This window comes from Rattus rattus, chromosome 11, assembly GCF_011064425.1.
Source record: "Rattus rattus isolate New Zealand chromosome 11, Rrattus_CSIRO_v1, whole genome shotgun sequence".
NCBI classification, from domain to species: Eukaryota; Metazoa; Chordata; class Mammalia; order Rodentia; family Muridae; genus Rattus; species Rattus rattus.
The window spans coordinates 31,940,321-31,956,066 of record NC_046164.1 but is presented as its reverse complement, the minus strand read 5'-3'; the positions used below and the strand labels follow the sequence as shown (position 1 = coordinate 31,956,066).

Below are 15,746 nucleotides of genomic sequence, written 5' to 3'. Positions count from 1 at the left end.
CCCTCCTTGTCCTCATCCTCCTGCCCACAGTCGCAGGCTCAAACCAACCTTTTTGTACTGTCCAGGCAGCAGATTCTCCACTATCTCGCTGAGGTGGTAGAAGGAGGGTCTCTTCTCGGGTTCACTGTTCCAGCACTGCACCATGATCTCATAGCTGCAGAAGCAGAGCTCAGTGTGAGTGTGGGCCTGCCTGTGGCTGTCAGCCACCCCGCAGACCCCCGGAGCATTGACGGGGGCCCACGGGTGGGGAGGAAGCTTACACTTCACTGGTGGCATGGTCAGGCTTGGCCATCCGGTATCCGCTCTTGATCTTATTGTAGAAAGTAGAATCAACCATCATGCCAGGGTAGGGTGTGCCACCTACGAGATAACCAGATGACAGAGGGTTTTTACTTGTACCATTTACCTTTGACCTCGAAGTCCTGATGGCCTGATTCTTTCAAAGAATCTGCAGGATTGCCATAGCAGTCTCAGCTGATCAAATCCAGACATCTTGGGCACCGTTAGAACAAAATTCACTAACGCACTTAATAGTGTTTCTAACAACCACATCTAAACTCGAACACACGAACAAGGCAGAAAGGTGTTCTAGGCCACTAAGGAACATCATCTTCCTCAGAAGTGTTCACATAATTACAGCCCGAGTCAAAGCTAGGATCTGGAATGTCCACGGTCTGCTGTTTTAAGGGCATAGAAGACCTCAGAAGAAGCAGAGCTGGAGGGATAGCAGCGGGTGGAGCAGCCAAGGCAAGGCCAAGTCAAGTTCAATTCCCTCTCTGAAGCTTCCAAAACTACTCCAAGGTTGCTCTGTCCTTCCTCTGGATCCACATTACAGCTTACAGGGTTTACCTATAAGTGTGTAATCTGTGTATCCCCAAAGTCTGGTCAAACCTCACCACTCCCTTATACAACCCTCCCTTGGCAGCAGGCACCTTAGGCCCTAATGACAGGTGACCAAATGTTACTTTTTTTTTCTCCCTGAGATGTGGAGTTACCCACCCTGTGGGTTCCCTGCCACATCACCTTTCACCTGGGCATCATTCATCATCAAGTAAGAGAGAGGGAACTGTTGGTGAACTCTCTAATCGAGTCCAAAATGAAAAAGCAGATGTCGTCGGAAACACTTCCCATGGGAGCAAACGACTCTGGCACAACCAGAGTGATGGTGGCCAGGGGCAAGGAAGCAGCCCCCGGAGACCCCTTCTGGATCTACTCAGCGTCTGTCTGACACGGTAGGGGTAAACCTGTGGGGTGGGACTGCACAAGTCATCCTGGATCTGGGGCAGACCCATGTCCCTTCTAGTGCTTTGCAGAATAAGCCACATTAGCTAGCCGTTGAGCTCTTACCAAGAGAGAAGATTTCCCAGAGCAGAACGCCATAAGACCAGACGTCACTCAGCGTGGTGTAGAGGTTGTCAAAAATGCTCTCGGGTGCCATCCACTTCACAGGCAGGAAAGTCTGTGGGGAAGGAGAGAGGAGATGAACCCACGGGCTGTAGAAACAGAAAGGGTCTCTCCCTGGGCTGAGAATAATGCATTAAAGATCTTGCCTGCATTCTGTCTCTCATGTATTTACTGTTCACCAGCAACTACATAGACTGTGTATCCATGTGTATTTGTGTGTGTGTGTGTGTGTGTGTGTGTGTGTTCAGGTGTATGCAAGTGCTTGTTGCATGTATGCGTGCATGTGGAGACCAAAGACCTCTGCTGTTTTCCTCAGGATACTGTCCACCTATAGTTTGTTTTTTTTTCTCTGAGAAATCTCTCTCCTGGCCTGGGAGTCACCAATTCAGCTCAGCTGCCCAGGCGAGGAGCTGCAGGAGTCCGTCTCTGCCTCCCCATCCCAGGGGTTACAAGCACTGGCCACTGTGTCAGGCTCTGCACATGAGTTCTGGCGATCAAACACAGGTACCTGCGCTTACACAGCAAATACTTCACTCACGGAGCTCTCCTTCTAGCCCCACTGTGTAGATTTTTTTTTAAGATTTATTTATTTATTTCATGTAGGTGAGTACACTGTAGTTGTCTTCAGACACACCAGAAGAGGGCATCAGATCTCATTACAGATGGTTGTGAGCCACCATGTGGCTGCTGGGAATTGAACTCAGGACCTCTGGAAGAGCAGTCAGTGCTTTTAACCGCTGAGCCATCTCTCCAGCCCACGTAGAGTCTTAATAATAACGGACAAAGAATGGTCAATGTCACTTCTCATATCTTCTGAAGGAATCATATACTAAAAATATTTAACCTTCAATTTACCAATAAAGCGTGACCTTTGACCAGACCAGTCCCCCAACCATTTTCAGGTGACCCTAGGAACAAAACTAGGAATAGATACAGCATCCTGGAAACCAGTATTAGTTTCCAGGCTGTAAGAAATAAGTGGTGATTTTCCACCATCAAAAGGCAAGACATTCGAATGCGTCTCTTTTGCAGAGCTGGTCCAAACTTCAGGTGAAATACTAAGTCTGGGCAGCTGTACAGTACAGCACCTGCTAGGCCAGCACCCTTCCCCCACACACATCCCTCTGCCCAGACTATGAAGAAACAGTAGATATTCATAACCTTAGGTAAGAAATCATTTCCACCCAAGTTTAGCAGCTCGTTCAGGGTGTCTGGGAAGAGCTGTGGCTACAGTCATTGAGCACGAGACTGGGGCACAGAGCACGGACAGAGATCACTGTCCCTCTCGAAGCAGAGGCTGCAGCCCTGTAAGCTGCCTTACACCGGTGGAGCAGAGTGACATATAACTGTACCAATAGGTGATAGATGTGCCCTGAACTATTCATGTGCTTACAGGCTGAAGGGAAGGAGAGGGTGGGTCAGGTAGACAATGAAACTATCACCAGAGAAGGGGTGCCATTCTATTTATTCAAGCAGTCTCCCTGTTCTCGAGGTTAAATTTGCCTGTTGGGAATCTGGTAAGAGCTTAAAACTTAGAGATCTCCCTGGAAGCGAATGCTTGTATATTCATGTACATACTTGATTGATTGGGCATTAACACTTACTGGGTGTGTCTAATTGCTTTATCCTAATTTTGCATGTATGGGTGTTTTGCCCCCAATGTCTGTACGCCAAATGGATTGGAAGCCAAAAGATGGCATCAGATCCCTAGACCTGTGGTTAGAGGCAGCTGTGAGCTACCATGTTCGGGCTGGAAATTGTATCCAGAGCCTCTGGAAGAGAGGCCAGTGCTCTTCTTAACCAACGAGCCATCTCTCCAGCCCCTGACAGGTGCTTCTATATACCACGCACTGTCTACAGCACTTTATGTGAATTACCTAAAACATCCCCTGTGTAGCAACTTATAAATGGGTGAAGCTACAGAGAAACCAAGACAAGAAATAGACGAGGAACTTGAGTAAACACAGGCTGTCTGACTGTTAAACCTAAGCTTTCTACTGAGACCCTGGAGCCGGCTGATGACTGGCTCCTGAACTGAGACATAGCAGCACTTCAGAGGGTAGAGGAAGAAGGATAGAGGACGGAGGGAACGTACGCTGCCCTTTGACACGTAGTTGGAATCATGCATGATGTCTCTGGCCAGCCCGAAGTCGCAGATCTTCACGATTTTGCCCTGGGCCAGAAGGACGTTGCGGGCAGCCAGGTCCCGGTGGACACACTACATGGGAAGGAAAGAAATCACTTCAGAAAGGCTCCAGCTGAGGCCAGGTGGCAGCACTCCTGCAAGACTGGCCAGTCCATGGGGGCACTTAAAAGGTGTCCCAGAGAAAGGCAGACACCCAGTGACGTCACACTGTCAGCCTATCTGGGGAAGCAAGAGAGGTAGGGTTAAACTGAGAAGCCACTGTTACTCTGGCTCTAAGATCTTCCTCCTAACTGGAAAATATCATCCTGAGTGAGGTAACCCAATCACAGAAAAACACACATGGTATGCACTCATTGATAAGTGGCTATTAGCCCAAATGCTTGAATTACCCTAGATGCCTAGAACAAATGAAACTCAAGGCGGATGATCAAAATGTGAAGGCTTCACAATTTCTTTAAAAGGGGAACAAGAATACACTTGGCAGGGAATAGAGAGGCAAAGATTAAAACAGAGACAGAAGGAACACCCATTCAGAGCCTGCCCCACATGTGGCCCATACATATACAGCCACCCAATTAGACAAGATGGATGAAGCAAAGAAGTGCAGGCCGACAGGAACCGGATGTAGATCTCTCCTGAGAGACACAGCTAGAATACAGCAAATACAGAGGTGAATGCCAGCAGCAAACCACTGAACTGAGTATAGGACCCCCGTTGAAGGAATCAGAGAAAGAACTGGAAGAGCTTGAAGGGGCTCGAGACCCCATATGAACAACAATGCCAAGCAACCAGAGCTTCTAGGGACTAAGCCACTACCTAAAGACTATACATGGACTGACCCTGGACTCTGACCTCATAGGTAGCAATGAATATCCTAGTAAGAGCACCAGTGGAAGGGGAAGCCCTGGGTCCTACTAAGACTGAACCCCCAGTGAACTAGACTGTTGGGGGGAGGGCGGCAATGGGGGGAGGGTGGGGAGGGGAACACCCATAAGGAAGGGGAGGGGGGAGGGGGATGTTTGCCCGGAAATCGGGAATGTATATAAGAAATACTCAAGTTAATAAAAAAATAAAAATAAAAATAAATAAAATACTTTTATTAGATTTAAAAAAAAAAAAAAGATCTTCCTCCTAGCCCTTCTTTCCGTGCCCCTCCCTCTGAAGCTATGGCTGGGTCTGAAGAGGTCTCTGTGCCTTGAACTTACATTTTTCGAAGCCAAAAATTCCATTCCTCGGGCCACTTGGTAGGTGAAGCTTAGTAGGTCCAGCAAAGTCAGACCCTCGGAGTCATCATCCGAAAGGAGGTTTTTGACTTCTGAGTCTGTGGAAAGGAGTCAAGTGTGTTGGTGTTGGGTGAAAGCGTGGGGCCTCCCAGTATCCAGACATTCCCTCATCTAGCAAGTTGCAGAAGCTTGTCCAAAGATCTCTCCCAAAAGCATTCTGTCAGAACTTTTAGACTTTACCGGGTACAGAAACTATACAGAGGAGGCTGTGCATGCGGCTCATGACAGAGCACTTGCCCAGCAGGCACGAGGCACACATTTTAGTCCTTAGTACTATAAGAATAGAAAGAAGAAAAGAATAGTTCTTTCTTCCAAAGGAAATATACACAGGTTGAGCATTCCCAACCCCAAACCCTGAATCTAAAATGCTTCAAACATCCCAAACTCATTTTGCATCAGCACGACGGTAAAATATCCCCATGCCAGACTTCATGTGACAGATCACAGTCAAAACACAAGCACGCTAAAAAAATATTGTATAAAATTACTGTCAGCTATGTGTCTGAGGTGTGCATGAAACAGACATGAATTTGTACTTAGATTTTTGGCTCCCAAACCCAAGATATCTCATAATGTATATGCAAATATTCCAAAATCTAAAAAAAAAAAAATTCAAAACACATTTAGTTCCAAGCATTTAAGATAAGAGACATTCATCCTGCGTGCACAAACGCATACCTGGGCGGGCAGGGGGATAGTTATACACATAATGATTGGTCAAACCAACCTCCTCCACGGAGTCTCACAGACATTGTCTTTGCCCTTGGATTTCACTTTCCACCTAGTCACATCACCTCAGCCATCTTGGACTCTCTCTCTCTCTCTCTCTCTCTCTCTCTCTCTCTCTCTCTCTCTCTCTCCCTCTCCCCCTCCCCCCCCCTACACACACACACACACACACACACACACACACACACACACAGACACACACACACACACACACACACACAGACACACACACTGAAATCATCCATGATGAATTTGAGGTTTTTTTCTTTCCTTTTTGGTTTTGTGTATAATTTGCCAGTTAAATCACCTACTGAACAGACCAGGCAGCCATCTCCAAAGACAGTGCCCGTAACCAGGCGTCAACCTCCCTTTTGTAACCTGTCCACTGTCCCCCACTCATCCCATCTAGAAGGACCCTATGGGTTTTGAGGCGGGCAATCTAGGTCAGCAGTTCTCAATACTTTTCGATGATTCACAGCCCAGTGATGAGCAGCTTCAGCCATTCATTTTTTCAACCAGCTATGGGAAGGCCAGAAAACTGTGGTCTGCTTGCCAGCAGGACCCAGGCCGAGCGTGACTCAGGTCCCTTCTCTCTGGTGCCAAGTCCACCAGCTCTGCCCGGGAAGCAATGTAAACTATTTATAACCATTTGGGAGTGGAAGGGAAGCACTGTTCCAAGAACTCTCATTGGATAAACTTTAAAAAGTGTTTGGAAGTTTACCCATTTGGCAACGTGAAGTGAATGGAGCTGCAGATATGGAAAATATTATTACACACTAAGTTTTGCAAAACAAGCGCATACTTTTTAATGGATTGTACCTTTCGCTTAAGAACCCTGAAAGTATTCAGAGCATGTTAGAGATTTTTTTTTTTCAAAACAATCTCCATGGCAGCTGAACACTTTTGCAGCAGCTGATGAGAGGCTCAAACACCCCCAAAAAAAAATCACAGGAAAAGCTCAGGCCTGTCTAGACACTGCTCACTTTGAGGGTGTGGTTAAGCGAGAGCCCTGGAGTGGCCACCCCAGAGCAGGCCCATCTGGCGTGGCATCACCCGTGGCATCCCGGAGTTTACAAATGAACCCCTGCCCGGCACAGTTTTCAAAACAGAAGGGGCTGCTTTCAAACAAAAGTCAATAGAAACACTTGTCAGAAAATGGCAACCTCAAACTGTCTATTGTTCTCCGGTTCCTGTCACAACTCGGATGTGAGGAAAGCGAAAAGCCAGAATTATGGAGCTCAACCATGATAAAATAATGTAAGAGTGCCAACTTTCAGTTTGGCCACCGAGAAAACACCAGTTATCACCACTTCCTTTTTTTTTTTTTTTTTTTTTTTTTTAACAAAAGACATGTTAACAAGCGAAGACCGTCGTAGCAGAATGAATTATTTATTTAAAGCAGCTACATTTAAAGTCTGAGAATCGGATTACATTATATCTGTCTTCATTCTTCATTATTATTTATTTTCACAATAGGATAGATAGACTTTTCCCTCAGAAGGAACGGTGTATGCACCGGGTAAGCGATATACCGTTGGGCTTACATCAGCAGCCCCGTGTCCTTTATTCTTCCCACTCACAGAGCACAAATCTACAGAGATAGCTTGGCCCAGCTGCACAGTCTTGCGCTTAGGGATGGCACGGCTTGGCAGAGCTACCTGTCATCCCTGTTTCCCTTCCTCGGAGCAGCAAGTTAAACCACAGAGAAACCGTATTGGCCAGAATGAGCGAAGACACGTTTACCTAGCATGGATTTCTTCTTATAGGAGGCCGGCCGATCGTACAGCGATCTCTGGATGTCGGAGTATTTGGAAACCTCCTTCCTTTCCAGCATTGGCACGTACTGTGTGGTGTCAGCTTGCTTCATGTCCATGTAGTCACCATTGTTTTCAAAAGATAAAATCACGTAACTGGGAAAAACAAACAACAAATAAATTTCACCCTGGGCGGCCCCTAAATGCAGTCACTCGGTAGGTAACTAAACACGTGCTAATCTGGGTGCCTACAGTGTGCTCTTAACGGAGGGAGGTAGCAAGGGCTCAGTGGTGGGCACAAACAATCCCCATGTGCACACTGAGCATGGGGTGGTCCAGACAGAAGGTGAGTATTAATCAATCGTGAATGCGTGCGTCATCTCAAACCCAGGTGTTCTGGGAGGAGAGGTTGATTCTGATGACATGGAAGGAAAATCCATCCAGGAGAAAGCAAGCATGTCCAAAGGGTCCCTAAAATTCATACTACCTAAAGGGAAACACTATAGGGCCAACTGGGGTCCCCAAAAGGTCATCATCATGACTCTTCACGTTTTACTTCTCTGTCTTCTACACATCCTCACAGGGAGCAGAGACATCCCCAAGAGCCACAGGGAAGTCAGGGTGGGGCTACATTCCCATAAACACACAGAGCGTTCTTAGTCTGCTAGACTGAACTGTTGAAAAGTTCATGACCAGAAGGCCGTCATTGTCTCCTGAGGGTTCAGTGGCCATGTGGCCATGTGGCTCAGACACATAGTCCCTGTGACTCAATGAACTGAACACCCATTCAGAGCTCACTGGGTAACTTAATAGTGTGGGAGGCCCTTGTACTCTCCAGGGTCTTTACAGACACTTGGACGTTTTAACGGTGGAGACAAATGAGTATCACTAGCCCAGGTTCAGCAAGGACCAACAGCTCATCCTGGGGGTGAGCACAACTGACATCCCTTGCCAGAGTAGCATTGACGTGTCCTGAGAAATCCCATACAAAGAAGAGAATGGCGCTCAGAAGGATCCCTGCCCCCTGTCATTCAAACCTATCAGTACAGCCTTCCCATGTGACGATCCAGTCCAAGACACCTGCAGATATGCATCCATCCATACTGACACGGATGGCTAAGTAGGCTGCCAGCCTTGTGGCCTCTGGTGCTGGCCTAGAGTCTGCAGGCCTGGAGTCTGTCAAGGACACACGTGCTCCCCTCAGATTTACCTCCTTGTACTCTCATCTGCAGGATTCAATCCAAAGATGTCCAGGTCTTTCTTTGGCTTCTCTGGGTGTCGGCTCATGAAGCTATCTCTGTTCTTATGCAGGTAATTGACCAAATCCCCATAGAAGCAGTATTCCGTGATGATGTAAATGGGGCCTGTGAGGACCCAACACAGTCATGTGTAAAAATGGAGAACAAAAAGAAGCCCTGATGCTCTGAACCAACGAACTTCCAAAAGGTCAGGGAACCAGTGACCTCCACTTGCGATTAACACTCAGGAGGCAGAGAGGGCAATCGGTACCTGAGACTGGTTCAAAAGTTTCCACAGCAAAGAGTATTCCCAGCACCCCCTCAACCCCAGGACGAGGAGCCTACCTGACTTGGTGCAGGCTCCCAGCAAATTCACAATGTTCAGATGCGGTCCCAAGTGAGTCATTATCTTCAGCTCGGACATGAGCGCTTGCTTCTCACTAGACCTGGCTGTGGCTGTTGAAGTAAACCGGATTTCAGTACAACTGCACTCCCTACTCCTGGATCTCAGAAAGACACATCTAACCTCGTGGTTCTATATTATTTATTTACCAAGAGTCTAAAGGAAGACAGTCTCCTCAGTAGAGAATTCACGCACACGCACGTGAATACCCTTGCCTACAAGTACACATGGAGGTCAGAGGCTGACATCAGGATATCTTCTTCAACTGTTTCCACATCTTATATTTTGAGTCAGGGTCCCTCACTGCACCTGAGAGCTCATCAAGTTGAGTGAGTAGCCTAGCTGGCCAGTGAGCCTCCAGGATCTACCCCCTGCCTCCCTAAGTGTTGGGGCTGTGGGAGCAAACCACCTCTTCTGGCTTCCTGTATGGATGCTAGGGGAATCAGAACCCAGATCCTCAAGTTTGCACAGAAAGCACTTCACCCCTTGAGCCACTTCCCAGCCCCATCGTTTTTAAGATTTAAAAAAAAAAAAAAAAAAAAAGGTCATAAGAAATAAGAGTGTCTGATTTTTTAACAGTGAGGGATAAGAACAAAAGAAACTTAATTTTTGAGGGTGGGAGGATGGGGGAAGTGGTGGAGGCTAAGCCTAAATCCACATAAAACTTAAGAGTCCAAAGAATCACAATAAACTCAATTTTCCTAAGAAGTTATTCAGTATCTCCACGTTCAAAGTATCCCTGGGAAGAAACACTTACGTTTGAGCATCTTCACAGCCACCTTCATTACAGGCTGGGACCGGCTTAATCCATAAGCTGTGCCTTCAACCACTTTCCCAAATGCACCGGATCCCAAGATCCGACCTGTGGGCAAACAGAGCCATCAACACCGGCTTCAGGCTCCTCCACTCTCCTGGCAGAGGCCGGTGCACAAGGGTGTACAGCTGGGGGTGTGTTTTTCCTGTATTGAGTAAGCCTAATTATTCCTCCAAGTCATCATGTCAGGAAAGAATTGAGCCCACAGGGAAGGAAATTAGTGTAATTGCTTTTGTCAAATAACATTTGCAATGGAAAGGAAAACACAGACAAGAGAGGAGAGCACGGCCCTCCCTGGTGTGAACATGGGCTCCCGCCAGACCCCGGGACTCCTGTGCACTTACCTCCATGGCTTCTACCCAACCCCCCTGGTTCTCTACTCTTCTGTTTCTCACATGCACACAGAAGCAACCTTTGCATTAACAAATCCTTAACCACTGGAAACCTTCTGTATTCCAAAGGCCACTGATTCTGAGGAATGCACAACTGAAAACTTGAACTAGTCTCCTTTGTCATAAAGGAAGGTCCCTGGACCAAAGGCTGTACGTGCCAGCAAGGTCCCTAGAGCAGAGGCTGTACGTGCCAGCACAGCCCTTCTTTGTGCAGAGAGACAAAGAAATCAAAGCTGTTGTCTCCACTCTTAAAGAGAATGTGGTCTAAGGGGGGGTTTTTCCAGGAAGCCGGTCTAATCATGGGCGGCCCAGGCACAGAAAGACACCAAGAGTGGCCATGTCCACTCTTCCGGTCTGTGCCTCCAGCATCCATGCCTAGAAAGGTGCTGTTCCTCCAGCAATTTGGCCTTGCCAAGAGGACGGGGGCAAAGGGATGGATAGCTCTGTTACTCCCCGATCCCCACCTCCTCCCCCAGCCCCCACTGCCCATTTTATTTCTTTCTGATTTCTCTAAGCTCTGTATGCCTTTCTGGGAAACAGTGGTAGAAAACAGAATAAAGAAGCACAGGTCTAAGCAGGGAAACTTTGCTTGTCTTCGGCTCGAGTGACTGTAAGCTCCTAGCTCTGAACTTTGGCATGAGCTAGACAGATGGACATCTTGGACAGACAGAGAGACAGACAGAAGACAGGTAACTGAAAACTGCATCTGGTGCGCCCCTTGATTGTAACAAAGCCCCAAAGGGCTAACTTCTTTTTTTTATTTTGCTCTAACGTGTGTGTGTGTGTGTGTGTGTGTGTGTGTGTGTGTGTGTGTGTGTGTGTGTGTGTGTGTGTGTGACCTTGAACTCCCAGTCCTTCTGCCTCCCTGGGATTAAGAGGCGTGCACCACAACACCGGCATACATTTTTACAGCCTATATTACATATGCATAAAGAAGTATTTTATGAATCCTCAAAGCGACTGTAGCCCACTGAGTTCTCTCACTTCTCAGCTGTCCTCTTCAGTTACAAAAATGTATTTCATTTTTTCATTGCGACATCTTTGCCAAGCCAAAATCAACCCAAGGATACGACTAAGAGTTTCTTTCTTTTTGGCATTTTGCTACAGGGTCTCACGTAGCCCAGGGTGGCCTGATAGCCAGGATGACACTGAACTCAGGATCCCTCTGCTTACGCCCTCCTAGTCCAAACTTATAGGTGTACACTACTATGCCCAGTGCACCAACTCCTTTTTTAGTTTGGGGGATAGAATCTGAAGCCTTACCAAGGCTAGACCCTTGACTTCCCCATCTCAGCCCCAAGGAGCTCATGCTCCAGATGTCCATGTAGCCCAGGCTAGTCTTGAACTCACAGTCCTCCATCTTCAGTCTCCCCAGTGCTGGGATGAGGAGTGTGAGCCACCATATCCAGCTTTGTGAGTGGAGTCCAAGTCCCCAGTTCTGTCCCAAGCTATGTAGGTGACACTGGGGCACTGGGAGGTCACCCTCACAGAAACTTACCAAGCACTAATCCATCTCTCGGGAACTCCCATCTGGAGTCGTAAGGCAGCTGCATGGGATCCACATAAATATATTCATGTCCATCAGGGCTGATTGACTCAATGACCCTCCAGCGAATTTCATACCGTGGTTTCTGTAACGACCAGAGCGGGTAACTGGTGAATTACCAGAGTCTCAAGGCAACTGAGCTTCACTACAGAACCAAAGTGACTGGACCCAGGAAAGTCTACCGTGGTCCAGCATAAAGTATCTAACAAGGTTCACCACACATGGAATTACCAAACTCCTTCTCTGAACCAAACACTGGAAGATGCAGCTGTTCTCATTCTGGAGGTTCCAGAGACTCACCTGCTTCCAAATGACAACCAGGACAATGAGAGAGACAATGACAATCACCAACAGCACCAGCACCGCGGCCGCCACTGTGAGCTCAGATCGCAGGGCTGGGGGCAAGACAGAGACACAGTAGAGAATTTTGTCAGTTATTCCTGGATGGCAGAATACAATGGGGAGCCAGAGAGAAACCAACTGAGACTGTCTCCCTGCTGGTGGGGAAATGTCCAGGATCCCCAGGTCACTTTGGGGGTTCCCTATACCGTCTCTCAAACACCTGTATCCTTGCAATTAAATGTGTGTGATTCTTCCCTGGGACAAAACATTTCCAAAGATCTCCTTATGGACAATTTGAATAGAGACAATGAAGACTTTATTTGCAGAAATATCCACCTCATAAGTTTCACAGTAGAGGTGAATTTTGATTTTTGTTTGTCTTTCTTTTGACTTCATTCCTATGTTCCTGACTCAAACCTGACTCTCCTGTTCTGAGGATCGAGAGACAAAAGCTCCTTCCTCACTTTCTATCCCTATGCTGCAGTGCTCAGACTATACCCTACTTGACAAGCAAAAATGTCCACAGCCCTGCAAATGCAGCTGGGTCCCTGAGTGCAAACAAGAGGACCTGGCAGTCGGACCAGTGCTTCAAGTGCCTGCTTGAACTTCTCTCTCAGGACCTTGGTTACTACGTGACCCCTATCTGGGATTCCACATCCCACCTGAGGAAGACAGGGCTTGGCTGGTGACCTGGAGTTGTCCTGCCTACTGAGAAACTCACTGGGAGCCACCAGCTTCAGCTCTCGGTTCCCAATGCCAAGGTTGTTCTTTGCCAGGCACCGAACTGCGATGGTCTCTTCCACTTTGGCGAAGGACACTCGTCCCTCCACTGTACTCCTGCCTCGCTGGTGGAACTCTGTGATAATATTCGAGACGTTGCTGGCCAAAACTGTCCATGAAGTGTCATTATTACATCTAGAGGGAATGTGACACAAATAAGATCTGATTACCAAGAGTCCCAATGACCGGTGACCGGTGACCCTTCCACATTGCTGACCTTGCACATATTTGGGGGTTACAACAGGTTAACTTTCTCATTTTGTTGTACATGTTCACATGAAAATTAGTTTGCACCTGCTCAAGAGGAATAATCTCGCATGGACAACCAAAGCTAATGGTTTGTGGAGACCGATAAATTCCACAAAATATAACTACCTATCTCAAATCTTGGACCTGTGAGCAAACCAAGATAGCATCCAATATGTTTAACAATGCAAATCTCCCACTCCTTTGACAATACCCTCCTCCTCCTCCTCCTCCTCCTCCTCTTCCTCTTCTTCCTCCTCTTCTTCCTCCTCCTCCTCTTCCTCTTCTTCTTCTTCTTCTTCTTCTTCTTCTTCTTCTTCTTCTTCTCCCCTCCTCCTCCTCCTCCTCCTCCTCCTCCTCCTCCTCCTCCTCCTCCTCCTCCACCCCAGGAAGAGCTGCTAAGGGGTCCCTAGGGCTGCACTAGTCTTCTGGGGTAAATCATCACACCTAAAGATCCCAGCACCCAAGTCACTCTGCAGCTCTCAGTGAGGACAGCAGCAGAAAGCAGACACACACACTCAAAGCCTTCTGGAAGGAGCAAGTCGCCATGGGGAGCGGTGTGAGCACACAGGTCGTGGGCCTACCTAAGAAGGTGGAGGAGGAGCTAGAGAGATGGCCCATCAATGAAGCGCTCACACTGTTCTTGTGGAGGACCCCCGTTTGGTTCCCAACACTCCTAATAGGATGCTCGCAACCACCTGTTACCAGGGCGCCCAGTGCCCTCTCCTGGCTTCCAAAGAACAAGTGGGTGTGAGCACTCATGTGGGCACGGCTCTCCGTTCTGTTTGCAATGCCAGTCCAGCCACTGCAACAACGTTTATGGTAAGAAGTAAGAAATGTGAGCTGGGCGGGGGTGGTGGTGCACACCTGTAACCCCAACCCCTGGGAGAGCAAAGCAAGAGGAGGTTACGTTTGAGGTCAACATGGGCTGCAGAGGGAGTGAGACCTTGGTTTGCAACAGATCCATATATATGAGGATCTGATTACACATGTATTGCCTAGTGCGGTTAAAATCTGTGAACAAGAAAGGTTTTTACAATTCTTCTTGTCTTCACACTAGAGACCATTTTAGAAGAGAAATGGAAAAACAATGGAGAATAAAATAAAAAATAATAATACTAAAGGCCCTTTGAGGACATGCATGTGCGCGTGCACACATCAAGAGATGGAATCTACTTTAGAAACCTATTGTATGGTTTGTAAGTAATTCGAGCTGTGGGCAGAGGAAGAATCACAAATCCAAAAAGAGGTCAACCAGAGACATAAAATACACGCGAGGCCCTTTACGTCACAGAGAAAACATTCTGACCACACAAGAACAGGGAACATCTGGTTTCCATACTTCTTAATATCCTTGCAGATCATCCACTCGATGTTCGGAAGAGGGGTGCCTTCAGCCGTGCACCTCACAGTCTGTCCCCCGCCAGAGCCATGGTGGTCATCCACAAGCTCCAGAATGGAGGCAGGAACTGGGAGAGGAAAGGAGAAGTCAGGGCTGAGCAGATTTTGTCCCTCCAAAGAATGTCCCCATGAGTTCAGGAAAGGTCCTCAGGGACCAGTTGTATGAGTTAGACAGAAGCGACTCCAGCCTGAACAGATCCACTCTGTTAATTAATAGCTACGTCAGTGTGAGTGCTGGGGGCTTTGTGCCTGGGCGATTCATATCTGGACGGAGGAAGGTGAGATGGGCCTGTGGTCCTTCTGTTTGGAAGGCAAGGGAGATCCTCCACTCTCTTTGCACTTGACCAATGGATTTGGCCAAAGCAGCCTTCACTCAAATGTGTATGGGGACATCATTAGATTTAAAGACCTTTTCACCAATTTGTAGTCAAATAAGTTAGGGGTAGGCAAGTGTTTTGCTGGCATGAGTGTATATGCACCACATTTGTGTCTGTCGCCTGTGGAGGCCAGGAGAGATTATCAGATGCCCTGGAACTGGAGTTAGGGATGGTTGTGAGCCACCGTGTGGGTGCCGGAACCTGACCCCAGTCCTCTGCAAGAGCAGCAAGCGCTCCTAACCATTGAGCTAGCTCTCTAGCCCCTTGACTTGTTTTTAAAACATAGGATTCCATTACCAAATGATAATAATTTTTACTAATTATTATTAATTATAATTATTATTTAATAATCATTAATAATAATAAATAATAGTAATAATAATGAAGAGGTTGGAAAATATAGTTTTTAGTTTACCTTTTTATTACTTTAATTTAAAGTAAATAATAATTTAAATTATGTGAAACTAAACAAATGTTAAAAATAAATATTAAATATTTTAAAAAACTAAACTAAAGGGGTTGGGGATTTAGCTCAGCGGTAGAGCGCCTGCCTAGCGAGCGCAAGGCCCTGGGTTCGGTCCCCAGCTCCAAAAAAAAGAAAAAAAAAAAAACTAAACTAAATAAAAATTTCAACTATATGATACATACTTTAAAATTTTTCCTCAGAACATATTTTTCTCCGGAAGTGTTTTAGATTTCAGAGGTTTTCAGAAGTTGGGTCCTAATGAGATGTCTTGGGGAAGGACTCAGCCTAAGTACGTAATTCATTTATATCTCCCACACACCTTGTACACATAGCCAGGTGGTAATTTTACACAATATTTTTATATGTCTGAATATTTTCTGACTTGTCACAAGATGTCAGGTCGGGATGTTCCACTTGTGACATTG

General features: G+C 47.0%; 1 protein-coding gene across 1 annotated transcript in view; it reads right to left on the bottom strand.

Moving 5' to 3' along the window:
- Pdgfra (platelet derived growth factor receptor alpha) overlaps positions 1 to 15,746 on the bottom strand; it is a 44,209-nt gene that overhangs the window by 9,742 nt on the left and 18,721 nt on the right. Inside the window, exons 9-21 of the mRNA XM_032915957.1 lie at positions 14,420 to 14,546; positions 12,773 to 12,966; positions 12,010 to 12,104; positions 11,662 to 11,794; positions 9,715 to 9,819; positions 8,900 to 9,010; positions 8,527 to 8,680; positions 7,306 to 7,472; positions 4,756 to 4,871; positions 3,500 to 3,622; positions 1,348 to 1,459; positions 261 to 360; positions 49 to 154 (exon numbers count right to left, since the gene is read on the bottom strand). Of these exons, the coding sequence (XP_032771848.1) occupies positions 49 to 154; positions 261 to 360; positions 1,348 to 1,459; positions 3,500 to 3,622; positions 4,756 to 4,871; positions 7,306 to 7,472; positions 8,527 to 8,680; positions 8,900 to 9,010; positions 9,715 to 9,819; positions 11,662 to 11,794; positions 12,010 to 12,104; positions 12,773 to 12,966; positions 14,420 to 14,546 (1,643 nt within the window). The remainder of the gene's footprint in view (positions 1 to 48; positions 155 to 260; positions 361 to 1,347; positions 1,460 to 3,499; positions 3,623 to 4,755; positions 4,872 to 7,305; positions 7,473 to 8,526; positions 8,681 to 8,899; positions 9,011 to 9,714; positions 9,820 to 11,661; positions 11,795 to 12,009; positions 12,105 to 12,772; positions 12,967 to 14,419; positions 14,547 to 15,746) is intronic.